Source organism: Eleutherodactylus coqui, chromosome 4 (assembly GCF_035609145.1).
Source record: "Eleutherodactylus coqui strain aEleCoq1 chromosome 4, aEleCoq1.hap1, whole genome shotgun sequence".
Classification (NCBI taxonomy): domain Eukaryota; kingdom Metazoa; phylum Chordata; class Amphibia; order Anura; family Eleutherodactylidae; genus Eleutherodactylus; species Eleutherodactylus coqui.
Window position 1 is genome coordinate 134,437,595 of NC_089840.1, and position 27,661 is coordinate 134,465,255.

General features: G+C 45.4%; 1 protein-coding gene across 1 annotated transcript; it reads right to left on the bottom strand.

Moving 5' to 3' along the window:
• Window positions 1-853: 853 nt before the first annotated feature.
• GOLT1A (golgi transport 1A) lies at window positions 854-25,891 on the bottom strand. The gene is made up of 5 exons (XM_066598670.1): window positions 25,867-25,891; window positions 23,372-23,463; window positions 23,106-23,284; window positions 4,397-4,460; window positions 854-895 (listed from the first exon to the last, which is right to left on the bottom strand). Exons 1-5 carry the CDS (start codon window positions 25,889-25,891, stop codon window positions 854-856), a joined length of 402 nt encoding a protein of 133 aa, XP_066454767.1.
• Window positions 25,892-27,661: the final 1,770 nt, after the last annotated feature.

Below are 27,661 nucleotides of genomic sequence, written 5' to 3' on the forward strand. Positions count from 1 at the left end.
TGCATAGTGCTGTATTTTTGCGCAGACAGGGACTGTTCACATGCATGCAAAATACCCCCACCCTGATTCAAAAGGCTATTTAGCCTAATAAGGTGTGTTCTGTTTTTTTGGAATTGCGCAGCGTATTTCGCTTTTGCGCACCACCCATAAACTTCTATGCGGGCCTTTGCTGTGCAATACACAGAAAGAGAGAACAGGTCCTTTTTTTAACACGCGAGGAATGCGCATGCGAAAAAACACATCAATGAGAAGAAACTAATTGACATCAATGGGTTCTATTCTTGCGCATTGCACGCGTAAAATATATGCACGCAAAAACTTGCACAAATACGGTCGTCTGAAGTTGCCCTGAAGGAGCCCTTAGGCAAAAACTGATTTTCAGCCAAAGTCATCCGAATCGGTTAGATGTTTGATTGGAATATCACGTTGTCGGTGTCGTCACTGCCAGCAGGTTGACTGTTCACATGGAGGTGTTGTCACTGTCATTCGGTGGTTCTGTAAAGCCTACCAGTAAGGCCTGAACAAAAGATGACAGGTAATGGCACAATAAGCAGAAGTTAACTGCAATGAGAAGTATTGTCTTTACCCCATGGGCAAAAAGTTTAGGAATAATTGAGGCAGATGGCTCTCTCCAGGGAGATACGGAGAATGCCTTTTCGGCACAGAGAAGGGATGTGCAGAATCATTTCACAATGATAGAAGTTTAAAGTTTTATTTTCATATTAAATACTACATTGTAAACCAGAGTTCTTGACATACGGCTGAGATACGGACAGCATAGAAACTGCAGTTAGAAAACAGCAATTTGGAAGCTTGAAGTTGTGTGCTTTGATTTGCGTTCGTCTTATGACAGTTATACCATCGCTGTATCACCGCCTGACAGGCTCTGAAAAAGCTGAAAAATACATAAATGAGTTATAATGTAACTCAAACTAAGAACATCTTCTAAGTTGGTTTTATCTAAAACAATTACAAGGGGTTGCCTTAAATATTGAAACACTGTATGAAATGCATGAGATTTTAATCATTAGCACTAACATGATTTATTACCCCTGCTTGTCTGAGAGCAGGGGTAAATTTGTTTTTACTTCACCTCTTGCCCTGCTCTGGGTGGTTTTAGGAGCCGGCTGGTCACAGCAGCTGAGTGGCTCAAACCCCTGATCAATAGAACCTCATTGCTCGGGCAGATGTTCAATTCTACCCGGCTGCATCTGCGTCATACTACCTCCACTTAAGCAATGCCGGATTATAAATTATATTTCAATAAGACATGTAGAGACCGATTTTAAGGCATGCATTTTGTACGGTGTTTCCATATCTTCACCCACCCCCTGTATATATACATTGTAATAAACATGACATTAGATCTGTTGCAATCTGTTAGCAGCTGATGAGCTGATGAAGTATGATATAGTGTTGTTGGCCAATACTGAACTGTTTTCTAATACACTGCAGGGAAATACATAATTATCAGTAAGTTACCTAGTACTTGAGTCAATTAAAAAAAAATGTTTTTGATATTTATCTTTTTTCATGCTACTATCTATATAAAGAAAAACTTGAAACAGTGTAATTTTCCCAGTGGCCACTTAACAATAGGCTAACAAGTTCTTTTACTTTTCGACTTGTGCTGAACACATTGGGGGCGATAGTCAGCAGTCACCTCATTATCATAAAAGGGCAGAATTACAATGATAGGTAATACCATATATACTCGAGTATTAGCCGACGTGAGTATAAGCCGAGTCAATAAGTTTTACCACAAAAAAATGGTAAAACGTATTGACTCAAGTATAAGCCTAGCTATACTCAAATATATACTAGGTAAAAAAAAATGCAATACTCACCTCCCAGACGGCGTCTGTGTCCCCGGCGCGATGATCTCCCCCATGGTGAGGCAAACTGCTTCAGACTTCTCCCCGGCTCGGTTTTGAATCGGTATGAGGAAGCGCTGTGATTGGATAGAGCGCCAGCCAATCATAGCCGGCGCTCGATAAACTGATCACAGCCATTCAGTGATGTCATTCACTAAAGGGCTGTAAATGATCAAGAAATCTGAAGCAGATTGCCACACCGCCAGGGAGAGCATTGTGCCGGGGACACAGACACTCGCTGGCAGGTGAGTATTGCGGGGTTTTCTTGTTTACCTCACTCGAGTATAAGCCGAGGGGGGCTTTTTCAGCACAAAAGAATGTGTATATATTTGAGTATATACGGTACCACTATTGCAGATGAAACAGAATCACATAGTTTTGCTACACCCTCTGCGCAGTGACAGAGCACGCCCCGAATATTCTCCCATATAAAGGCATTTGTACATGGGCTGATAAATTGTTTTCATTCCTGCAGCCAGCGGGAATCTGAACAATTCATTCAGTGTAAATGCTGCCCCAATGGAAGAGCGAAGAAGAATTCGTTTGCTTCTTGTTCATTGTTCAGTTTATGAATGCAGAAAATGGAACGATAGATCAGTCCGTGTAAACAGGCAGTATCACTTAAGAATCACTGCCTATTTTCTGTGAACGGAGGCTAGCAGTCTAGAATGATCCCCGGCCACTCTACCTCTGTGAACTCAGCAAAGCTCTTTCCTTTGTGAAAGCAGAGCAAGATTATCGCTGAAACAACCTGTCATGCATCTGTACCCAACAGGTCTTCCCGTGTAGAAGGGCCCTAAGTCAATGAGTTGGTTTCTGACAGAAGTTTCCAGGTCCCTGATGTAAAACAAATCTTTATACAACATTAGTGTTGGGGAAAATTGCCTGTCCAGCAACAGTGCATCCACAACCAGACTTGGCGCTGGCTACTCTGGCTAGTTGATGCTGGAGACCACAGTTCTTCACCCTTTAACCCTTGATTAAGGCATCCAGTCTTCGCTATTACAAATCCGCAGGTTGCGTTCCCAGAGTAGCTGCTGATTGGTGGAACAAACAAGCCTGGGGTCAATACTGGTAAATCAGAGTACATCAAGGCCAAAAGTTAAAAATTACAGTCAGAGTCAGGAATAAAGCAGGGTCAGATACCCAGATGACTACAGGAACTGGAATATTAGGTAAATGCAAGATCAAAATCACACACATCAGTCAATATCACAGAAATATGGCACACCAGACTGATGAACTATAACTAGAAGAGGTAATCCACACAAAGAAGTTAAAATGGTTGTCCGGTGGTATTATTTTTTTTTACTACAGACTGGCACATGTTTTTCAGTTTATTATATAGTACATTAAATGGTACTATTGGAAAATACAACTCATCTTGCAAAAAGCAAAGTATCACAGAGCTAAAGCAATGGAAGGAAAGGAAGAAGAAAAACAAAAATGGCTTCGTCCTCACAGGGTTAAAGGTGTTTTCTGGAAAAAATACTATTGATGACCTATTCTCAGACAGCTCCATAATTGCACAGGAGTAGGAGCGGAAGCAGTGGAAGTCTCTGCTCCAACACCTTTGTAATTGCTTGTACCTGCAAGTGCAGCTCTCATTGAAATCAAGGAATCTTAAAAATATGTTTAACCCCTTAACTCCACAGAGCATACATTAACGTCCAGGGTGTGCAGGGTTTCTATGGAGCAAGATTGTAAGCCAATCCCGCTTTATACAAGGCAGCTGCCAGCTGTCTCTAATAGCAGATACCTGCCCACAACAGCTACAATCAGGGCTAAAAAGAACCCCAAACAATGCCAGAATTGCGCATTTTTGGCCATGTGGTCTCCAAGAAGAAAAGCAATCAAAAAGTTGTATATACTCCAAAACAATACCAATAGAAATTACAGGACATCCCGCAAAAAAGTGAGCCCTCGCACAATTATATCAAAGGAAAAATAAAAAGGTTTGGCGGTCAGAAGAAAGCAGCAGAAAAAAAAATTTCTTTCGACAAAAGTATTTTTTTCTAAAGCAGTACAGCAAAAAAAAACTATATAAATTTAGCATTGTCGTAATTTTACTGACCCATAGAATAAAGTTGTCACGTCATTTTGGCCGCAATGTGATGACGTAGAATCAAGGCTCCCCCCAAAGACGGCAGAATAGTTTTATTTTCCATTTCACTCCACTTAGTCATTTTCAAAAGTTTTCAGGAAATGATGTGGTCCATTGGATGGTACCAATGAAAAATACAACTCATCCCGCAAAAAAACATGCTGTGCTAAGTGAACAGAAAAATAAGAAAGTTATGATTTTTTGAAAGTGAGGAAGAAAAACTGAAAATAAAAAGGGAAAATAAAAGGGCCGCGTCCTTACGGAGTTAACATAATAGTAGGTATGACCAATGAGAAGAGTCGCCTACATAGAAAATTTACCTTTCAGGTTGTAATTTTCTTCTAATCTATTTATTTCTTTGGCTTTCAAAAATCAGAAACAATCTTAATTATGAAATCCTATCATGTAAAGAGGTTACCTTGGTGAGAAAAGGAATATTGGCCAGCGATCCAAGGAATCCAAACACTAATGGGAAGAATCCTCTGTTTAAAAAAACACCAAAGGAATCGTGAATTAGTACACGGTAACATAATTATGTTAGGCTGTAGAGAGACAATGTCCATCTACTTCAGACTGTTTCCACCCCCAACCCCCTTATTTGATCCAGAGGAAGGCAAACAAACCCCAATGTGGCAGAAGCCAATTAGCCCATTTTGGGGGAAAAATTCATAATGGTAGTCAGAATAATCCCGTGATCAACGTTTTGAAAGTACCTACCTGACTCCAAGACCCGAAGCAACAGTCCCGCTGGTTATTTAATGTCTATATCCTGTAATATCACAGCACTCTAGAAAGACATCTAGTCCTCTCTTAAACTCCTCTATGGATTTTGCCATCACCACGTCCTCAGGCAGAGAGTTCCACAGTCTCACTGTTCTCACAGGAAAGAACCCCTTTCTATGTTGGTGATGTAATCTTTGATCCTCTAGATGTAGAGGATGCCCTCTTGTTACCGTCACAGTCTTGGGTATAAACAGATCATGGGAGAGATCCTTGTATTGTCCCCTAATGTATTTATACATAGTTATTTGGTCGCCCCTTAACCGTCTTTTTTCCAGGGCGAACAATACCAATTTTGATAGCCTCTCTGGGTTTTCCAGTCCTCTCAGTCCATTTATTAATTTAGTTGCCCTTCTTTGTACCCTCTCAAACACTGCAATGCCTTTTCTAAGCACAGGTGTCCGGAACTGTACACAATATTCCATGTGGGGCTTGACAAGTGCCTTATATAGTGGAAGAATAATGTTCCCATCCCTCGCCCCTATGCCTTTTTTAATGCACCCCAAGACTTTATTTGCTTTTGCAGCAGCTGACTGTCATTGATTGCTCCAGTTAAGTCCACAGTCAACTAGTACCCCCAGGTCTTTTTCTATATCATTTTTCCCTAGCAGTACCCCATTTAGTGTATATTGGTGACATCCATTCCTCCTGCCCATGTGCATAACCTTACATTTATTAATATTGAACTTAATTTGCCATTTTTCTACTCAAGCCCCCAACTCATCTAGGTCCATTTGCAGCCGTACATTGTCCTCCCTTGTATTAATTATCTTGTATAGTTTTGTATCATCTGCAAATACTGATATTTTACTGTGCAGTCCCTGTGTCAGGTCAGCTGGAAATGAATTATATTGTGGTCACTATTTCCCAAGTGTCCCTCAACCTGCACCTCCGTGATTCTGTCCGGTTTGTTAGATAATAATAAGTCCAAGACGGCCCTCCCTTTAGTTGGCTCCCATACAAGGTGGGTAAGATAGTTATCTTTAATTGTTTTCAAGAACTTATCACCCTTGTGAGATTCACAGGTTTTGTCTTCCCAGATTATATCTGGATAGTTAGTCTACCATAATAATTACGGTTTGTGGTTTGACACCTTTTCTATTTGCGTTATTAATAAGTTTTCAGTTTCTTCTTTTATTTTGGTGGCCTATAGAAAACCCCTATCAGGATTTTGGTATTTTTTCCTGTCTGTATTTCTACCCACAGAAATTCCACGTGTTCATCTCCTACACCTATATCTTCTTGTAGCCTTAGCATTTAGTAAGATTTAACATACAGACATACAAGAGATTGTAACCCTGCAAATTCACCACCCAATCACACTTATCATCAAGCCATGTTTCCATTATTCCTTCTATGTCGTACTTTTCACCCACTTTACTGATCAGACGTCTTGCATTCATTACCATAAAATGTATAGGGGTTGCTGTTATTCTTTATATTCATTATGCTACTTGTGGTACTATAAGCTGTTCTTTTAGCTCTAACTGTACTAACCTTACCTCCTGCTCGACTCCTTCAACTTTCTAGCCATCTTCTCCCCCAGCACAGCTGCACCCTCCCCATTGAGATGCAGTCTGTCCCTACTGCAGAGCTTGTAGCCGACAGCAAAGTCAGCCCAGTTCTCCAGGGACCCAAAGCCCTTCTTCCTACACCAACTCTGCAGCCACTTGTTTACCTCCCTAATCTCCTGCTGCCTTTCTGGTGTGGGTCATAGTACAGGTAGTATTTCAGAGAAAACTACCTTGAAGGTCCTTTCCCTAAGCTTGGATCCTAGGTCCCTGAAATCGTTTTTGAGGGTCCTCCATTGACCACTAACTTTGTCATTGGTGCCAATGTGCACCATGACTGCTGGATCCTCTCCAGCCCCTCCCAGTAATCTGTCAACTCGATCTGAGATTTGTCAAACTTGAGCACCAGGAAGGCAACACACGTTTGATGATCCCGGTCTTTGTGGCAGATTGCCCTGTCTGTCCCTCTTATAATTCAGTCTGCTACCACTAGGACCTGTCTAACCTGCCCTGGGCTCCCCTTCCTCTTCTTACTAGAGCAGTTACCTCCCTGGCATTCAGAGGGCATGTCGTGCTGCAGCAGTGTTGACCCTGTAATGGCATCCCCTTCATTTAACATTTAACTTTGCAAACTAATTGGAGTGTGCCAGTTCAGAACTAGCCTCCCTAGATCTCTTCGCTCTACACCTCCTTCTATCTGTCACCCAGCTAGCTGCCTGCTCCCCCTGCTCTTCCGTATTACCATCCGCCCCCACCTGTACCCCAGTGAGTGCCTGCTTAGTGAGCAGCAACCTCCTTTCCATATTGTCAATGGATCTCAGTGTTGCCAGTCGCTCATTTAGATCCAGGATTTGGGCTGCCAAATGTGTGACATACATGCATCTTGCACAACAGTATGCACCCTTGACCGACTGATGAAGGACCGCATACTGGACGGCATTGTCAAGTGTGATGCACATTCTTGTAGGAATCTACAAATTTACTCACAGAAGTAATGAGAATCAGCTAGATCACACTCCTCACATGCCTCTGCCCGTTCACAACCACTCACATGCCTCTGCCTGATCACAACCACTTCCGTGCCTCTGCCCGTTTGCAGCCACTCACATGCCTCTGCACTGGACTTCATTTGCCCAGCTGCACGTACTATATATAAAACAATGGAAACTTTGTTTCATAGTTTCCTTCTGAAGAATAGTTAGCATCTGAACCTCTAATGTTACTAATATCAGCACAAAATAATGAACTCCCTGTGGAGATTAGTGAACCCTCTCACCTCATTCTTCGGTCTATACAACATAATGTCATTACAAGAACATTACAAGTAGAGATGAGTGAGCATACTCGGTAAGGCGATTTACTCGAGAGAGCATCGCCTTTTTCGAGTACCTGCTGGCTCATCCCTGAAGATTCTCTCTCTCTCCCTTCCGATCCCCTCGGCAACTCCCGCTCACCCCCACGGCCTCCCCGAATCTTCAGGGATCAGCCAGCAGGTACTCGAAAAAGGCGATGGTCTCTTGAGCAAATCGCCTTACTGAGTATGCTCGATTATCTCTAATTACAAGTCATAAAAGTGGTGAAAGGGGCGTGGCCTGGCCATGGTAGGGAGCAGCAGCAGTCTCTCAGGGCTCCTGATACTGGAGGCGCCAGCAGCCTGTAACGCAGCCACATACCTAACCAGGAGACCATAATGGAAAGCAGCAAGAAGGGAAGACCCCAGCGGCGACTAGTAACTCATTCCCGGACCTCCATGGGCCGGGGCTTGGAGTCCTTTCTGCTCAGCGGGCGATCGGAGGCAGCTCACCCGGCGCCAGCGCCAGCACATCCACACGGCAAAAAGCAGCCCCTGCCGGAGAAGCTACAGCGGAGGAGGGGACTCAGCGCAGTAACGGAGGTACATTAAGGGAGACAGGGGGGAGACTGCAGATATGTCTGAACCCCCCCACGAGCTCCCTGGGGAGGCAAATGAACCACAAGAGGGGACAGGGTCCTCCAACACTATGAGGAGGCTGTCCCCACCGGCCCATGCTGCCTCACAAAATGGCGACCGTGACCCACAGCATCCCCCCCTCTGGGCGACCAGCTCTAGGCCCCCCAGCCCTGAGTTTATAAATGGAGGACTGCCCCCCACCTTGGGCAAAGGAACGGGTGCCGATTACATAAAAACAACAATAGGTGGCAGATACAAAGAGGTGGAATCCCAGCTCCAGATGGAGGCACGGGCCTCTGATGGCTCAGGAGGACTGTCTCCAATAGCCCCCCAAGTCGCAGGGGCTGAAAATGCGAGCCCTACCCTGCCCCCGTGCGAAGAGGTATCAGCCTGTAATACGAGTGCGGAGCTAGAACGCAGACACGCCGTACCCTCCCCCCATAGAGATGGCGACAGCACCATATGGGAGGCACAGGCACTGAATGCAAACAGGACAACCTCAAATACGGCCATAACAGGAAACAGAAGCCCAGAGTCAATACAGAGTGTGAAGATCACAGCGGATAGCCCTCTTATTTCTAACATATCTCCCCTACGCCAAGAGAGACATGATTATATGATATCTGAGTTTCGGGAGCTGTGCGCCCAGCTTCAATCCATCCCTACTAGAGAGGATATGGAGGCCTATGTCTCGCGTCTAGAATCAGCATACAAGACCGAGATCTGTTCTGTTCGCCAAGAGGTGCACCACCTTGGAGAGAGAGTGTCAACAACTGAGGGCAATGTTGCTTCCCTCGACAATAGAGTAGAGAGCCATGAAAGTGCCCTGGCCGCAGTATCTCACCAACTACACTTCCTTATGGACTCTCTTGATGATATAGAGAACAGGGGCCGCAGGAACACCATCCGCATTAGGGGCCTCCCCGAAGAGATCGAGTCTACTAGAATAGAGAGGACTGTGCGTAACATCTTCAATGACCTACGGGAGGCTCCACCTGATGCCCCATTGCAAATGGACAGATGCTACAGAGCCCTTGGTCCACGATCCGAGGACCCTAATAGACCATGGGACATAATATGCAGAGTGCACAAATTTCAGCTGAAAGAAACCATAATGAGAGGGGCCCATGAACGACGAGACATACAGTTTGAGGGGACACGGCTCCAGATACTGCCGGACTTGTCCAGATTTACACTGGCTAAACGAGGAGCTTTGCACCCCTTATTAGAGGAACTTTGCCGCCGAGACATCGCATACAATTGGGGGTTTCCCTTTCGCCTTCAGGTCCGCCATAGAGGAGGGGTGAGAGAGTTGAGACACCCGGAAGAACTACCGGCCTTTTGTGAGGCACTTAATATCCCGATCCCTGACATCTTGGGATGGCCAACTCTACCCTCGTTGCCCAGATATGAACACCCTCAACAGCCATACAGGGGTCCCAAAAGGAGAAGAAGACGCCGAGGAAGACAAGACAGAGCACGTTCACCACCTGACCCCCGGCATGGCTGATCCAGACCTCAGGGACTCTACTCGCACGCATTAATGCCTTACAAAGTTAAAAACCTGCTAACAATTTGATCCTGTTGAAATTTAACTAATGGTTTCCCAAAATGTTGCATAACGAATAATGTTGCCGTGTTGCGGGCTGGGGGCGCCTTCCAAGGTGGTCTCTCCGCCGGTGAAAAAGAGCGTCCCTGATTGGGGGGCCCAGGATCGACCTTAGGTCTTCCTACGGGCAGTTATTAGTCTGTTTCCTCCCCCATTGTTTCAGCATTGTTTTTTCTCTACATTTTGTGACCTTTTGGGGGCGCAGGCGTCTCCCCCCACTGGCAGGAGGGGGGGAAGCGGGTGCGACCCAACTGCCAAGCAGTCCTAGTAACGTTGAGGGAGCTGCTGGCACCGTGGTTCTAGAATTAGAACTAAGTACTAGTGTTCAAATTTTCAGTTGTCTATTTTTCCTTTTTTTCCTCTCTGCTACTCCTCTCCTCTCCATCCCTTTCATTTTTTCCCCCCTCCTTTTTCTCCTCCTCTCGCCTCTTCCCCCCTCCCTGCTGATCAAGACCGGTGGAGCCGTAATCTTTGGGTACCGTTCGCCCCCCACTGTCCGAGCCCGTTCACTAAATATATCGCTGGGTCCCACTTCTTCCGTTCTGCTGTTCTTAAAGCTGAGTACGATCAACAACCATGACCAAACTGAATTTTTGTTCCCTAAATGTTAGAGGCCTCAACGTAGCACAAAAAAGAAGTCAAATTCTATATCAAATGCATAAACTAAAATCACATGTTTTATTTCTACAGGAGATGCACTTCCGTACAGGACATGTCCCGACTATGAGGGACAGACGTTTTGTGGCATGATATCACAGCACGAACCCCACCACCAAATCGAGAGGAGTCTCAGTAGCAGTACATAAAACAGTTCCGCACGAGGTCCTGGACACAGAAATAGACCCAGAGGGCCGTTTTGTCTTCCTGAAGACCCGTATGTGGGGTAAGCTCTTTACCCTTGCAGCGTGGTACCTTCCCAATCGGAGTCCTGCTCAAGCGTGTAGAACTATACTGAATAAACTAGCAGACTTTGCAGAGGGAGCGGTAGTGCTGGGGGTCGACTTTAACTTCCCACTAGACCCTGAACGAGATAGCTCATCAGGGCGAGCTTCAGTTTCAGCATTACAGCTTCGCAGGTTCCATGGGGCCCTTAGACAACTCTAGCTAGTGGACGTCTGGCAGGTGACTCACCCCACAGATCGAGACTACTCATATTTCTCTCCAGCGCATCAGTCCCATAGCCGCATAGACCTCATAATAGTAAGCCACCATGCTTTGGCCTGGGAACCAGAGGCCTCAATTGGGTCAGCACTCTGGTCAGCCCATGCCCCGGTCCTTCTCTCCTTATCATTCCCAGGTATCCTGGAGAGACCATGGTCATGGAGGCTGAACGACAACCTACTGAAAGACTCACTGTGCTGCAGAGATATACATAGCACTATTGATCTAAACCGATCCAATGGGAAACACTTAAGTGCATCCTAAGGGGGGTTATCATCAAACATGGGGCACGCCTGAAACGGGAAAAAGCGACAAAAATAATATTCTTGTTAGACAAAATAGCGAACCTAGAAAAAGTGTTCCACCAATCTAGAAATCCATCCATACAGAATGAACTACTGAACGCTGGAGAAGAACTGAGACTTCTCTTAGACCAAAAATATCTGCGATTCAGGGATAGGTTGAAAAGATACTCCTACAAGCACGCTAATAAGTGCGGTCGCTCATTGGCGCGATTCCTTCAGAACAAAACTAATACCGCATATGTCCCTTACATAGTAGATGATACAGGTCAAAAGAAACATGACCCCAGGGAAATAACAGAAGCCTTCAGGGCCTATTATCATGACCTGTATAACATACAGGGCCAGTTGGTTGATATGACTCCCGCGGGCTGGAAAGCTAAGATAGAAGCTTACATACAAAAAACAGCCCTCCCGGGTATATCAGGAGAAATCAAGGAGACCCTAGATTCTGAATTTACAGCAGAAGAAATTAGTGCAACTATAAAGGCCTCACTGTCCGAAAAGGGCCCCTGGCCCAGATGGGTTTACTCCCCGGTTCTTCAAACAATTTCGAGAAATCCTTACCCCAATCCTACTAGAGACGTTCAATCAGATTTCACCCTCCTCAGTCACTCATGACACACATCACAGTTCTTCCCAAACCGGGAAAGGATGCTGGTGTGTGCTCCAGTTACTGCCTAATTTCACTTCTTAACCTAGATGTTAAGTTTTCTTCCAAGGTGCTAGCGGGCAGATTGGCTCCCATACACCCATCACAGATCCATAATGATCAAGTGGGATTTATAAAAGGTCGAGAGGCTAGGGACAATACTAACAAGACCCTCCTCCTGATAAGCCAAGCCCATCGCCTGATGCAGCCATTCTGTCTCCTTTCAGTGGACGCCGAGAAGGCTTTTGATTGTGTTAGCTGGGAATTCCTAAGTGCCTCACTGACTCAACTGGGCCTGGGTCCCCGTTTTCTGAACTGGACACTGGCACTATATGGGAACCCATACATATTTGGAACGGGACGAGACAAGAATGCCCTCTGTCCCCTCTTCTATACTCTGCGGAATAATCCAGATATACGCGGTGTGCAGGTTGGGAGTCAGACTTGTAAGACGGCTCTCTACGCAGACGACCTGCTGCTGTTTGTATCTCAACCACGCACCACATTCCCAGCAATTCTATAAGAATTTGCTTATTTCGGCCATCGGTAACTTTAAGGTTAACTTACATAAAACTGAAGCGATGAATATTTCACTTCCCCCCAGTGAAGTAGCCCACCTCGCGGACCAATTCAATTTTAAATGGCATGCATCGTCCATCCAATATCTGGGAGTGCAAATAGCAGCAGACGTCTCGTCGTTATTCCACCTTAATTATGTCACCCTACTGGAAAGAGTGACGAAGGAATTAAAGGGGTATGCTACAAAACAAGTTGGTTTGGGCGAATACATGTACTAAAAATGGATGTGACACCAAATTTCCTTTATCTCTTTCAGATCCTACCAATTAAACTACCAGCCCAATACTTTAAACAAATTCATCAAGTATTTCGCAGATTTGTATGGAGAGCGAGATGCAGCCATATTAGCTGCAGAACCATGTCACGTCATAAATCCAGAGGCGGAGTGGGTCTCCCAGACCTTAAAATATACTACTCGGCGGCGGTTCTCACCATGCTGATAGACTGGCATCACCACGCAGCCTCAAAGCAGTGGGTGGGAATGGAAGCAGCATTGATATGGCCTCACCTGCGTCTATTGCCATGGATTAGGAGGGAGGACAGACCTGCGTCCCTGGCCCATACCCCAATGACACTAAACTGCTTAGAGGAATGGGACAGATGGACATCCAGAGGAGATGTGACGCTCCGCAAGGGAGCCTTAACTCCGATATTTCATAATCCCGCATTTCCACTGGGGTGTGAGAGACTAAAATTTTTGGGATGGCGAGAGGAGGAAGATACAAGTTGCTGTCAGATTATGGGCTCTGGGGACCTCCCATCTTTTAATGACTTGCAGGCATCCCAACCTGGGCAGAAACTACTGTGGATGGAATACCTGCAACTGTCCTCATTTTGGAGGGTGTCTGGTGTCTGGTGGGAGTTGTAGTGCATCACTATTGCACAGCTAGCCCTTTTTGAAACCTTCCGTATAATTTTTTCTGGCTGCAGTTTGTGTTACAATACCGCTCTCAGCGTCAAACTGTACGCCAATAATTCCATAATTTTTTACACTGGTCTGTGTCTGCAGTGAACTTAACGCACAGCGTACGGCGACAGCCACTGATAGAGGGAAAGTCATATACACACTATATAGCCTGTATTCTTTTTCAAAAAGAAAAAAAAAAGCTCCATCGTTGGGCTACCTCTGACCGTCTGAAATTTACTGGGTGTCTGGTGGGAGTGTAGTGCATCACTATTGCACAGCTAGGCCTGTTTGCAGCCTTCCGTATAATTTTTTTCTGGCTGCAGTTTGCATTACAATACCGCTCTCAGCCTCAAACTGTACGCCAATAATTCCATAATTTTTTACACCGGTCTGTGTCTGCAGTGTACTTAATGCACAGCGTACGGCCACAGCCACTGATAGAGGGAAACTCATATACACACTATATGGCCTGTATTCTTTTTTTTTTTAAAGAAAGCTCCATTGTTGGGCTACCTCTGACCGTCTGAAATTTACAGGGTGTCTGGTGGGAGTTGTAGTGCATCACTATTGCACAGCTAGGCCTGTTTGCAGCCTTCCGTATAATTTGTTTCTGCCTGGAGTTAGCGTTACAATACCGCTGTCAGCGGGAAACTGTACGCAAATAATTCCATAATTATTTACACCGCTCTATGTCTGCTCTATTCGTAATCCACCATGCTGAGGGGTAGGGGTCGAGGACGTGGATGTGGCGCAGGCGAGGACACAAAGGTCCAAGTGAGGGTGTGGGCAAAGGCCGAGTTCCTGGTCCAGGTGAATCACAGCCGGCTGCTGCGGGATTAGGAGAGAGGCAAGTTTCTGGGGTCCCCAGCTTCATATCACAATTTATGGGTCCACGTGGTAGACCTTTATTACAAACAGAGCAGTGTGAGCAGGTCCTGTCGTGGATGGCAGAAAATGCATCCAGCAATGTATCGACCACCCAGTCTTCTACACAGTCCACTGCTGCAACTCTGAATCCTCTGGAGGGGGAAGAGACTGCAGAGGGTACCCATGCTGCTTGCCTCTCATCTGTTCAGCGTGTATGGGCTGTGGAGGAGGAGGATCCTGAAAGTCATCTTGCTAGCGAGGACAGCCATGTCTTGCGTACTGGCACCCTGGCACACATGGCTGACTTCATGTTAGGCTGCCTTTCTCATGACCCTCACGTTAGATGCTTTCTGGCCAACATGGATTACTGGGTGTACACTCTTCTCAACCCACGGTACAAGGAGAACCCTTCCAATCTCATTCCAGAAGAGGAAAGGGGTACGAGAGTGATGCAATACCACAGGGCCCTGCTGGACAAAGTAATGCTAAACTTCCCATCTGACAGTGCTAGCGGCAGAAGGCGCAGTTCCGAGGGCCAAGTAGCAGGGGAGGTGCGGAGATCAGGTAGCATGTTCAGCGCAGCAGGGGAACACTCTCCAAGGCCTTTGCCAGATTTATGGCTCCCCAGCAAGACTGCGTCACCACTCCCCAGACAAGGCTGAGTCGGAGGGAGCACTGTAAAAGATGGTGAGGGAGTACGTAGCCGATCGTACCACCATCCTCCGTGATGCCTCTGCTCCATACAACTATTGGGTGTCAAAGCTGGACCCGTGGCACGAACTTGCGCTGTATGCCCTGGAGGTGCTGGCTTGCCCTGCCACTAGCGTCTTGTCAGAGAGGGTGTTTAGTGCAGCTGGGGGAATCATCACGGATAAGCGTACCCACCTGTCAACTGCCAGTGCCGACATGCTTACACTCATAAAGATGAACAAAGCCTGGATTTCTCTTCTCCACCGGCGGAGAGCAGCGGAACTTAGAGATTCTTTTCGCTGCCACTGCAGATAAAAGCACTCTTCTCTATCACCGGAAAAATGGGGCATTTAGCTTTGCCAATCTGTCTCAGATTTTAGTCCTCCTCCTGCTACTCCTCCTCCAGAAACAACATGTCATCGTGCTGAACTGCCAATTTTTCTGTGGCCCAAAAGGCTCATCTAACAATGTTTTTACAATTTTTAAAAGTTTCAAAAGTATTGATACTTTAACATGAACCAATTTTTTTCACAGGGCTGCCACCAGGCTCCGCTACAAATTAAGCAACAGCGAGCTGCATCTTTCACTTGTACTCTTGGTACACAAATTTTTCGGGCCCACGCCTACACTCTTATCCAACTAATTTTTGCGGCCTTCGCCTACACTCATGGTACCCCATTGTTTCAGAGGTTGGCCTATACTATTACTACAGAAATTTTACTGGGGTCTGCCTGCCTACACTTCTGCTACAAGATTGTTACTGGGGTCTGCCTATACTTCTGCCACATAAATGTTACAGTGGTCTGCCTATATTGCTGCTACAAAAATGTTACAGGGGTTTGCCTATACTTCTGCCACATAAATGTTACAGGGGTCTGCCTATACTGCTGCTACAAAAATGTTACTGGGGTCTGCCTATACTTCTGCCACATAAATGTTACAGGGGTCTGCCTATACTGCTGCTACATAAATGTTACAGGGGTCTGCCTATATTGCTGCTACAAAAATGTTACAGGGGTTTGCCTATACTTCTGCCACATAAATGTTACAGGGGTCTGCCTATACTGCTGCTACAAAAATGTTACTGGGGTCTGCCTATACTTCTGCCACATAAATGTTACAGGGGTCTGCCTATACTGCTGCTACATAAAAGTTACAGGGGTCTGCGTATACTGCTGCCACCTAAATGTTACAGGCCTCTGCCTATACTTTTGCTACAAGAATGTTACAGGGGTCTGCCTATACTTCTGCCACATAAATGTTACAGGGGTCTGCCTATACTGCTGCCACATAAATGTTACAGGGGTCTGCCTATACTTCTGCCACGTAAATGTTACAGGGGTCTGCCCATACTGCTGCTACAGAAATGTTACAGGGGTCTACCTATAGTGCTGCCACGTAAATGTTACAGGGGTCTGCCTATACTGCTGCTACAGAAATGTTACAGGGGTCTGCCCATACTTCTACTACAGAAATGCTACTGGGGTCTGCCTATACTTCTACTACAGAAATGGTGCTGGGGTCTGCCTATACTGCTGCCATGTAAATGTTACAGGGGTCTGCCTATACGTCTACTACAGAAATGTTACTGGGGTCTGCCTATACTTCTACTACAGAAATGGTGCTGGGGTCTGCCTATACTTCTACTACAGAAATGGTGCTGGGGTCTGCCTATACTGCTGCTACAGAAATGAAACTGGGGTCTGCCTATACTGCTGCTACATAAATGTTACTGGGGTCTGCCTATACTTCTGCCACGTAAATGTTACAGGGGTCTGCCTATACTGCTGCTACATAAATGTTACTGGGGTCTGCCTATACTGCTGCCACTTAAATGTTACAGGGGTCTGCCTATACTTCTACTACAGAAATGGTACTGGGGTCTGCCTATACTCCTGCTACCGAAATGTTAAAGGCGTCTGCCTATACTCCTGCTACAGAAATGGTACTGGGGTCTGCCTATACTCCTGCTACCGAAATGTTACAGGGGTCTGCCTATACCCCGGCTACCATAATGTTACAGGGGTCTGCCTATACTTCTGGTACAGAAATGGTACTGGGGTCTGCCTATACTACTGCAACTGAAATGTTACTGGGGTCTGCTTATACCTTTTTTACTGGAATGTTACAGGGGTCTGTTTATACTATGGGTGCACACAGACTTCCCATCGCAGTGCTTTACCTATCTGGCCCAAAAATACTCACTGACTAGGGCATGGATTGTGGGCCAATATGTATTTTCTCTCGTGTTACCACAGTTATCTGAGAAACTCGTTTGAGCCACAGAAGAGGAGCGTTACTGCCTTAATGAGACGTTCACAGCTGTACTAGCATCGGAGTCCGCTCTATGCCCACGATTGCTGAGGGTTTGTGCAGAGGCCTATGTCCTCGGCGCAGTGAAAATCTGCCATGTTTGGGCACTCTGATTTCTTTACTGTATGTGTACCGTCTTTAAGTTCCTTGGACCCACCCATGGTGTGGGTGCACACAGACTTCCCATAGCGGTGTTTTACCTGTCCGGCACAAATACACTGACTGACTTGGGTAGGGTGTAAAGTGCAGATGGCTTTCGCCTTGCGGTGTCGATTGAGCTATCCGACACCAACACAGAATGAATAGTGTGAGGGGACCCGGATTGCCCATTGCTATGTAACTCGCAGCACCTTGGGTACCACAGTGTGTTTGCTGGAACTGAGACGGACCAAGGGCCCGCTCACATACTTCCCACACAGGCTACAGCGGCTTCTGGTCATGGTTTCTTGGCATTGTAAGGCCACCTTCTCCTGCTTGGGGTCAGGGGATCAGCACTGGGCATCATGTATTTGTTCTTGTGTTACCACAGTTATCTGATACACTGGTTTGGGCCAAAGAAGAGGAGCGTTACTGCATTAATGAGACGTTCAATGCTGTACTAGCATCGAAGTCCGCTTCATGCCCGCGATTGCTGAGGGTGTGGGCTGAGGCCTATGTCCCGGGGGAACTGCAACTGCGCCAGGTTGGGCCTGTGGAACCTTTTCCTGGCTAATCCAGTCTTTGGAGCGGTGAAAGAAAACGTAACTGATTTACTGAGACCTTCGCAGCTGAACTAGCATCGAAGTCCGCTTCATGCCCGCGATTGCTGAGGGTTTGTGCAGAGGCCTATGTCCTTGGCGCAGTGAAAGTCTTCCATGTTTGGGCACTCTAATTTCTTCATGGTTCATGTCTTTGGTCGCCTAGGACCCACCTATGCTGTGGGTGCACACAGACTTCCCATTGCGGTGATTTACCTGTTTGGCACAAAGACACTGACTGACTTGGGTAGGGGGCAGAGTCCAGATGGCTTTCCCCCTGTGGTGCCGATTGAGCTATCTGACCCCAACACAGAATGAATCGTGTGTGGGCACATGGATTCCCCATTACTATGCAACTCGCGGCACCTTGGGTCACACAAGATGGAGGCTGGGAACGAGCTTGACCCTGGGCCCGCTCACGTGAAGATCGAACGTCAATTTCTCTTCAATTCTCAACAGCATTGTGGGCTATCGCCCACCCCTTTCGAAGAGGGTCGCTGCCTGAACCATGCCAACCCTCTGCAATGTGTGCCTCTGGTTCCTTCTCATCGCAGACACACTTGGAAATAGACATGAGGGTGGTGTAGCTATGAAGCGAGCGTGTGGCATGAGGGCAGCTGAAGGCTGGGCAGGGAAACTTTTGTGTGCGCTGTGGATGCAGGGTCGTGCGGGGGGTTGGGCAGCATGTAACCCTGGAGAAGAGGCAGCGGTGTGACTCCCAGGCAGTGATTGTCCTTGGTTGCAGGTAGTGTGGTGCTTTGCTAAGGTGTGCATTGCTAATGAGGGTTTGTCCAAAGTAAAAATTGTTAGGGGGGAGCAGACTCTTGCCCCTATTGTGGCTTAATAGTGGGACCTGGGAACCTGAGATGCAGCCCTGCATGCTGCCCCTGCCCTGCCCTATCCGTTTCTGTGGTGTTTCTATGGATTTCGGATGTTTTCTGGTTTTTCACAAGTGAAGACCTATCCAGAGCATCGGTCATATACAAAAATGCTTGAGTCGCCCATTGACTTCAATGGGGTTCGTTACTTGAAACGAGCTCTCGAGCATCGCGAAAAGTTCGACTCGAGCAACGAGCACCTGAGCATTTTGATGCTCGCTCATCTCTACTGGAGACGCATCATAGACACAACAGAGTGGCGAAATGTGGGGTGAGCCTGGTAGGGCTTCTCTCCCCCCGGCCCGAGCGGAGTCTCCTATCCCTGAGATTTCTTCTTCCTCTCTCTTCCCTTACTCCCCAATTCTTCTAGTTTTTTTTCCTACCCTTTCTTATTTTCTTAATGTTGGTTATTATTTTGTGTTGTGGTAGGTTCAAACAGTTGAGAGCTGAATCGCTTAAGTAGGTACAAGAGAACAACAGATGAAAGGGACCTAAGGTCATGCTTTACTTGTCAGGTTTTAACAATTTTTGTTTATTGACGACCACCCTTAGGGGGCCACAAGAGAACCCTAGATAATGGTACGTTTAACCACACTACTGTTACTCATATCTAATTCTCAAGCCTAGACCCTGCGCCGTCCGACACAAAGCAGATGCCTTCTTTTCTCTTATTTGTAAATATGTTATGTATGTGATTAATATACAAAATTCAATAAAACGTATTAAAGGGGTTGTCCCGAGGCAGCAAGTGGGTCTATACACTTCTGCATGGCCATAATAATGCACTTTGTAATGTACATTGTGCATTAATTATGAGCCATACAGAAGTTATAAAAAGTTTTATACTTACCTGCTCCGTTGCTGGCGTCCTCGTCTCCATGGTGCCGACTAATTTTCGCCCTCCGATGGCCAAATTAGCCGCGCTTGCGCAGTCCGGGTCTTCTTCTTTTCTGAATGGGGCTCCGTGTAGCTCCGTGTAGCTCCGCCCCGTCACGTGCCGATTCCAGCCAATCAGGAGGCTGGAATCGGCAATGGACCGCACAGAAGCCCTGCGGTCCATGGAGACAGAGGATCCCGGCGGCCATCTTCAGCAGGTGAGTATGAAGACGCCGGACCGCCGGGATTCAGGTAAGCGCTGTGCGGGTTGTTTTTTTAACCCCTGCAGCGGGGTTGTCTCGCGCCGAACGGGGGGGGGGGGTTTAAAAAAAAAAAAAACCCGTTTCGGCGCGGGACAACCCCTTTAAACATAAGGGTGCCTACCCACTTGCGATTTTTTTTCCTGTGATGTTTTGCGTTTTTTCTCAAGAGCAATTAGTATAGAATGTGTTCTTGTCCATCTGGGTTTTTTTTTCCGTTTCGTGGGGTTTTTTCACATAGGAACTGTCAGTTGCATATGTCTCCTTATTTTTCTCTTAATGCACCCATGATTGTCAATGGAGGGCTGCAAAAAGCACCGCGAAAAATGCGCAGAAAATGCGCGAAAATCGGCAACGCAAGTGGGTAGGCGCCCTTAAAGTGGTGAAAGTGCTACGTACTATACAGTACTTTAATCCAGTTTTCCAAAGTTTGCCTCTACTCAGCAGCTGGGTGGTTACTTACATATATGAATGTATAGATATGCAATATAGCCCAACACAGTAGTAGCCATACAATGAGAGGAAAGGTATCAGTGGCATACAATTGTGAAAGCACCAAAATAAGAAATGGATCAACTATTCTACAGAACGAACTACAGCAATTACTTAGTAACATAGTAAGAGTGTAAGTCTGCATGCACACAGGCAGGTCGGATTCTGCATGCAAAATCCTGCAGCAAAATCCGGCCCGGGCAGCAGCGGCAACCGCATGTACTTGGTCTTTTTCGATTCATCTGTACTGCGGATGGTCCGCACGGCTTGCTGTTGGACATGTGCAGTTCAGACTTTTTTTTTAATTTATGCTTTTCCTGTATCATCGCTTAATGAGGACACAGAAAATCTGCGACCTTTCTGCAATGTCAATTGCAGAAGAGCCGCGGATCAGACGGCTTCCATTGACTTCAATGGAAGCCGTCCGCGTGAAATCCGAGCAGAAATAGAGCATGCAGTGATTTTAACTTTTAAGCAGATAATCACAATTGATTTCCGCTCTTGTACAGGAAAAACCGTTTTACCATTGCATGCTATGGACAGTATTTGCTGCGGAATCCAGAGGTGGACGCTCGCTTCAGATTCCGCAATGTGAATCCGCTTGTGTGCAGGGGGCTTTAGGCCGAGAAAACGCATGTCTATCCAGTTCAGCCTATTATCCTCCAATGTTGATCCAGAGGAAGGCAAAAACCTCAATGAGGTTGAAGCCAATTTTCCCCATTTAAGGGAAAAACTTCCTTACTGACTACAATTTGGCAAGCAGAATAATTGACCCTTCTGAGGTAATCAGTGATATAACATATATTGCATTGCTGAAGAAAGACGTCCAGGCCCCTCTTATATTCTTTTAGTGAGTTCACCATCAAAACGTACTCAGGCAGAGAGTTCCATACTCTTACTGCTCTTACAGTAAAGAACCCCCTTCTATATCGGTGTAGAAACCTTTTTTTTTTCTCTAGACGTAAAGAGCGCCCCCTTGTTACAGTCACGGTCCTGGGTATAAATAGATGATGGGAGAGATCTCTGTACTTCCCTGATATATCTATACATAGTTATTATAGCGCCCCCTTGTTACAGTCCTGGGTATGAACAGATGATGGGAGAGATCTCTGTATTGACCCCTGATATATCTATACATAGTTAGTAGAGTTCCCCCTTGTTACAGTTCAGGGTATAAATAGATGATGGGAAAGATCTCTGTATTGTCCTTTGATATATTTATACATATATCAGGGGACAATACAATTATTAATGCTACTAACCTCATAGTACTGCACATTAGTAGCGTCAGTCATGGGAGTGTGCATTAACTGCCTCTTACTATTGTTATACCCACAGTAGTGGGTATTAAAGGACTCTCCGAAAACCCTAGGCTTTGACACAACAATGCGTCTCTAATAAAGCAGGGGCCAAAAATTCCAGCAGAAGACTATCCTATTTGGCATTGTAGTTTCAGTCACTTGCCTCTAGGATCTATTTCTTGTAGGTTGATTCACAAATAACCTATTAGACCTTATTAGTGATGGGTTCTGCAGGTACAATGATACCAGCAAAGTGGATGTGTGCTTGAGCTGTAAAGACAGGGGGTGGGTCCTCAGAATAATTTTCCTCAGAATAATTTTCACACAAGGACTCAAGGAAATTTTGTCCAGCAGTGATGTCAATTAAAGGGTTTTACCAGCCAAATACCGGATAGGTCAGCAATAGCTGATCGCTGGGAATCCGCTGCTTGGGATCTCTGGCAATCACCTGATCGCCCGGCCCACTGTCAGTGCATTTGGGTTGGAGCAGTAAGTCTAATAGGTGGCTTTGTGTCCACTGAAATCAATGAAAGTGAAGCCATCTATAACACTTCTGGCTCCAGATTGGGGTTGGAACTGGAAGTGTAATAGGCGACTTCGCTCACATTGGTTTCAGCGGGAAAGGAGCCACCTATTAGACTTTCTGCTCTGACTCCAATAACAGCATCCAGCCCAACTGTACTGACAGTTGGTATCCAGGGATCCAGTGCTGTGATTCCTGGCAATATTGATGACCTATCCTGAGCATAGGTTATCAATACTATTTGCTTGGAAAACCATTTTAATAACGCAAAACTCAAAGTAGAACCCATTAATTATAGCAACCTCACATTAGTGCCACCTTCATAGTGGTGCTCCTAGTGTCAGCCATTCAACACACTCATCTGTTTCCTGCTTCTCTACTGCTCTACTTCCCTGCACACAGGTTACAGAGGAGCCGTCCCATTAACCGCTGCAACACACCAATTGCTAAACTCACCATAGCCTAATCCGTCAGCTAAGTGGTCCAAGTATCTAATTGGCAATTTACATTTTGCAATGAAGGGAATTATTTTTTATAGAAGTTACAATTCCCATCACAGTAAAATAATTGACCAATCCTCTTTGTAACGGGGGAGTTTTACTCCACTGTATACCTGCCATATATTTTACACTAAATTCTTTAGCATGGATGATTACAATGTACAAGTACACTGAATATAGGAAAAGACCTCTGGTACACCAGTGTCTGTTACATCAATGTTATACATTGTAGGCGTAGATACTTTTAATGTATATTTACCTGAAAAGACTGATGAAGCCATAGAACTCACACAGCATTCCTATTATTGGCCATCGGCAAAGGACCAGCAGAGCTCCTCCTAGAAAGAAGGAGCTGCCCTTTAGCTTGTGTCGCTGGAAGAAGAAACTGAATGTCCGTCTGAGGCCTATAATCAATGCAAGGCCCGACAGGAACAAAATCTATAAGTTAAACATAGACAAATTTTTTAAGTGACTTTCTTCAGTCCGTTGTTGCAGGCGAATGAGGGATCTATAGAGAATACTTACATTTCCAAAAGCTAAGAGAACACTGTCAAAATAAAGTAATATGCCGAATATTAGAAAGAAAATTCCAAATCCAGCCAAACCGGCTCCAAGCTCTGCAAGAGGAATGACAAAAACAAATTCATGGAGTAATCAGAATAATGTCACAGTATGTGCTCCCTTTATTAATGGATTCATATTACTTGATGAATTCCAGAGGCAGAAGGACTTTACTTCACAATAAAATAAAGTAATACCCTACATTCTCCTCTCCCTCCAACCTATTGTAGTAATGCAGTACTGTCAATGGCCACTAGCGGAGCTCTGTGAAAGTTTATATGACAGAGAGATTTATAGGTGATCAAAGTGGCTCATGAGTGCCCCCAGAGGCCATGATAACTAGCAACAATGATAGTGAATTATGTGATGCATATGCTGTTACCAAGATTAACCCAATGGGTACCATTGGAATAAGTGTTTTGTGTGAAAGCGATGTGGTTACTAATAGTAACCGGCTTGTTCCTGCACCTACAAGTGATATAAAGGTGTGTACGATGAGTGTTGCTGAACAATGGCATTTGGAAAATGAGCAGAGTGGTGTTGTTGTTGCAGTACTTGCTGGGGTTACAAGTGAGATGGCTGACAAAGTTTACCCTGAAACGGCTGGAGTGTAATGAAAAATTGTTGCTAGTTGACAAGACTGGGTATGTAGCTGCTGAGGAACAGCAGCTAACTTAAAGGGGTTTTGAAGGCAGTGCTGGCTGTCATTAGCGGGATACACCAGGGTCAGAGTGAAAGCCACTGCGCCGACCCATGTAGTGGCTGGCATTTGTAATTGCAGGCATAGCTCTCATTTAAATAAATGGGAACTGCACTTGTAATTGCAGGCTGAGGTTCCATTGAGTTCAATGAGAGTTGTGCCTGCAATTACTAACGCGGGCAAATGCATGGTTGTTGGAGCAGTCGCTTCTGCTCTAACTCTAATGTATCATGGTAATAACAGTCGGCGCTGTCTGGAAAACTCCTTTACGTTACCAGATTGAACAGAGAATGGGTGTTGAGGGTGGTGTTGAGTCAAGTGACCTCAAAGGTACCTGCTGATCTGTCGTCTACTGTTGCTAAAGTAGCAATTCTCTAGGAGAGATAAATGAGAAATGATGAAGAGTTGTGTATTAATGTAGAAGTCACATGTAAAGAGGCTACTGTAGTTACTGGCAAACCAAGGAGTGGTGCGGTCGGTTCAGTTACTTGTGAAACTGATGTTGTTGCTAGTAACAACCACAAATGTCTACTATGTTGAAGTGTAACAAATGTGGTGTAATGAAAAAGAAAAATAAATAAATAAATTAAAAAAATAAATAAAAGGAGTTTTCCCACCTCAAAAGTAATGTTGATGAGGTACCCTGTTTCCCTGAAAAAAAGACATAGCATGATTTTCCAGAATTTTTGAGGATGCAAAATGATTTTTTAGGCTTTTTGAGGATGCTTGAAATATAAGCCCTACTCCAAAATTAAGCCCTGCTAACAGTTAATTTAAAAAGTCAATTTAAATAGTGTCCAGACAGCTATACATGTAAAAAAGTTAAACCTTTTCGAACAAAAATTAATATAAGACACTGTCTTATTTTGGGGGAAACACGGTAGTAAAGGGAAGACAAGAGTTCGAGGAAGAGTTTGTAAACATGTATGCTGAAAAATAAATGAGCCTGAAGGCCGATGGCAAAGCAGGAGAGAAATGTTGCTCTGCAAAGGAAGAATATCAGCAGAGGATGCTAGAAGAAGAAAGCAAGGTAAGAGGGCTTGAGGAAGAAGCCATTGGGCTGTGGGCTTGCGTAGAAGAAGTCATGAGACACAAGCATTACAAAAATACATGGTTAGTGGGGTCCTGTTCAGAGGTGAAAATAGAAAAGGCTGGGCCACATAAAATTGTATACTGCCACTCCACCCCCATTTAGTAATAAGCAGTTATCACCTTTTCACTAGATAGGTGATAACTGCTATACTGGTGGGGGTCTGACTGCTAGGAACCCCACCGAGCACATGCTTACATGCTTGGGTTGAGGCAAATATATTTTTACTGACCGCTATTGCATATCTATGATCAGCGTGAGAGCAAATCATACAGGGTGCTCTACTTTATAATATGCATTTTGTTACACAACAGCTCCAAAGAGATTTCTGATTAAATTATATGACATTATTTAGGCAGATACAAGCGCAGAACGTATCTAACATCTCTGATTGGATGTGTCTTCGGAGTATATGTTTAAAAAGTGCACATTGTTGGTGGTTCACAGAATCTTTACTGAACGTCTATGTCAGACCAGAATACTGTATGTGTTGTGATCTTATGTGAAACTTCAAGAAGGAACACATCAGCTGGCAATAATGAGATCGGAGCCGTGAAAGAGTAGCAAGAGGAAAGAGGAGACATCACAGTATGCTCATAGACATGCATACACACAGCTTTACATTTTCTCTCAGTCGAATGAAAGCAGAGTTTAAAAACATTAACTCACTCTGTATTTCGCTGATCATTGTCATTCAATATGTGTGTAGTAGCGTCTTGCTTTGCACTTCCTAGTTTACGTGTTCTATCCCAAATGACCCTTGGAATATGAAGAAATCAATTGGAATTAACTCTGTGAGCAGCAAAGGCAGTGATCTACCGTAACTAGAGTGTTACATAACATTGTGTCAGAATTCTACTACACCACTCTATCACTTAGAGCTCTTTCACATCAGCGTTTGAGCTCCTTTAGGGCTTTCCATTTCTCTGTTCCGTTTTTGGAACAGAGTAAATGAAGCTAGGTTATTTTCACATCTCCGTTCAGAGGTTTTTTTCCAGATCCGGAACAACATGCTGGAAGAAAAAATTGTGCATGTGCAGCGTCTGAGGAGCAGGCCCACAGCCGAGGAGATGGCGGGGTAGATAAAGACTTTGTCACGAGTGGCTCTATCATCTCCTCCCTGAGGGAAGCTCGGGACCCAACCACGTTACTGCTGTGGGAGGTCACAGGGAACGGCAAATGAAAATTACCTTGAGTCTCTTTTGTCACTCGTGACACCACCATTCCGTTCTCTGTGGTGCACCTGGATGTTGTAATGAAAGAGTCCACACACAGAGTAACTTTTCATGCACAAACCGGGAACGGTTGGTATTGTCCGTTTACTTCAACTTCAGAACAGTTCCAACAAACACCAGGGTACTGACACAAATTACCCTCTTAGAAGGTGATGTGACAGGGAGGACTTCTCGGGATGATTCCGGACAATCCACAGGCTAGTTATCTGTGACATCCCGCTCCCGGCGACTTTCTTTCTCTCGCTCTCTAACTCTGTATCAGTCCACACTCACGCTTCTCGTGCCATACTCCTGCCAGACAACGATTCCTCTCCTCACTCAGTGCTCAGAAGCAGCACCAGTACATCCCAGATGGAATAATTCCAGGTCCCATAACAGGGAATCGCTCGACCTCTTCCATGCTTCCACGCACAGACCGACCAGGCAGTGTCTGTGTGCGTGCTCACTTCTTGCTTCCTAACTTGCAGACCTACTTCCATCCCCCTTGCAAACACATGTATAAAACACAGTGACATGAAATACAATAAGATACATTTCTCAGACATAACCAAGACGTTAACCCATTCAGTGCTGCCAACAGAGTAGGAAAGTAGAACTCCGAATGCAGATGTGAATGTACCCTAATTCTGGCACATCACTTCACAAAACAGTGCTTGACATCGAAGTACAAAGGTAGCCTCAATGACTGCAGCTAAACCTCTTCCATGCCATACCGGACCACCTAATACTCTGACAAACTAAATAACAGGATGGAGTAAAATGATCTTGGAGTCCAAACACTGCTCTGGAACACCACTATAGAGGTTTGTCAAGGACTAGAAAATAACATGTCTGTCCTTTTGGGCTTTCTTTGTCTGGAATTGTAGTTCATCTCCATTCACTTGTAAACAGATGAGATGCAATACCAGACACAGCCCATTGACAGCATCAGCACCGTGTTTGAAAAAAAAAAAAGCAGACCCTTTTTTCTAGTCCTGGACAAACCCCTTTAAGTATTTTGTTATGTGAATTCATATATTCAAGCAGTAACATGGCAGAACATACAGGTAATAATGTAAGCCTAAGAAGTATAGTAACCCTAAGGCTGAGGCTGCAGCACAGGGAGAAATCTATCCAGACTGTGCTGCTAGGACCTTTGTGCCTCAAGCCTATCAGGAACTAGGGGTGTGAGAGGGGCATTCCTTCTGTCAAACCCCTAGCTTCCGGTGGCGTCAAGGTACAATAATACC

What these genes read in the sequence shown, in the direction of transcription:
- GOLT1A (XM_066598670.1), bottom strand. Translation starts at nt 25,891, where the DNA reads ATGACAATGATCAGCGAAATACAGA. An exon ending in GGCTTCATCAGTCTTTTCAG is followed by an intron (nt 4,461 to 23,105) that starts GTAAATATACAT and finishes TTTTTTAAACAG; the next exon opens with AGGATTCTTCCCATTAGTGT. An exon ending in ATATTCCTTTTCTCACCAAG is followed by an intron (nt 896 to 4,396) that starts GTAACCTCTTTA and finishes TGTATTTTTCAG; the next exon opens with CTTTTTCAGAGCCTGTCAGG.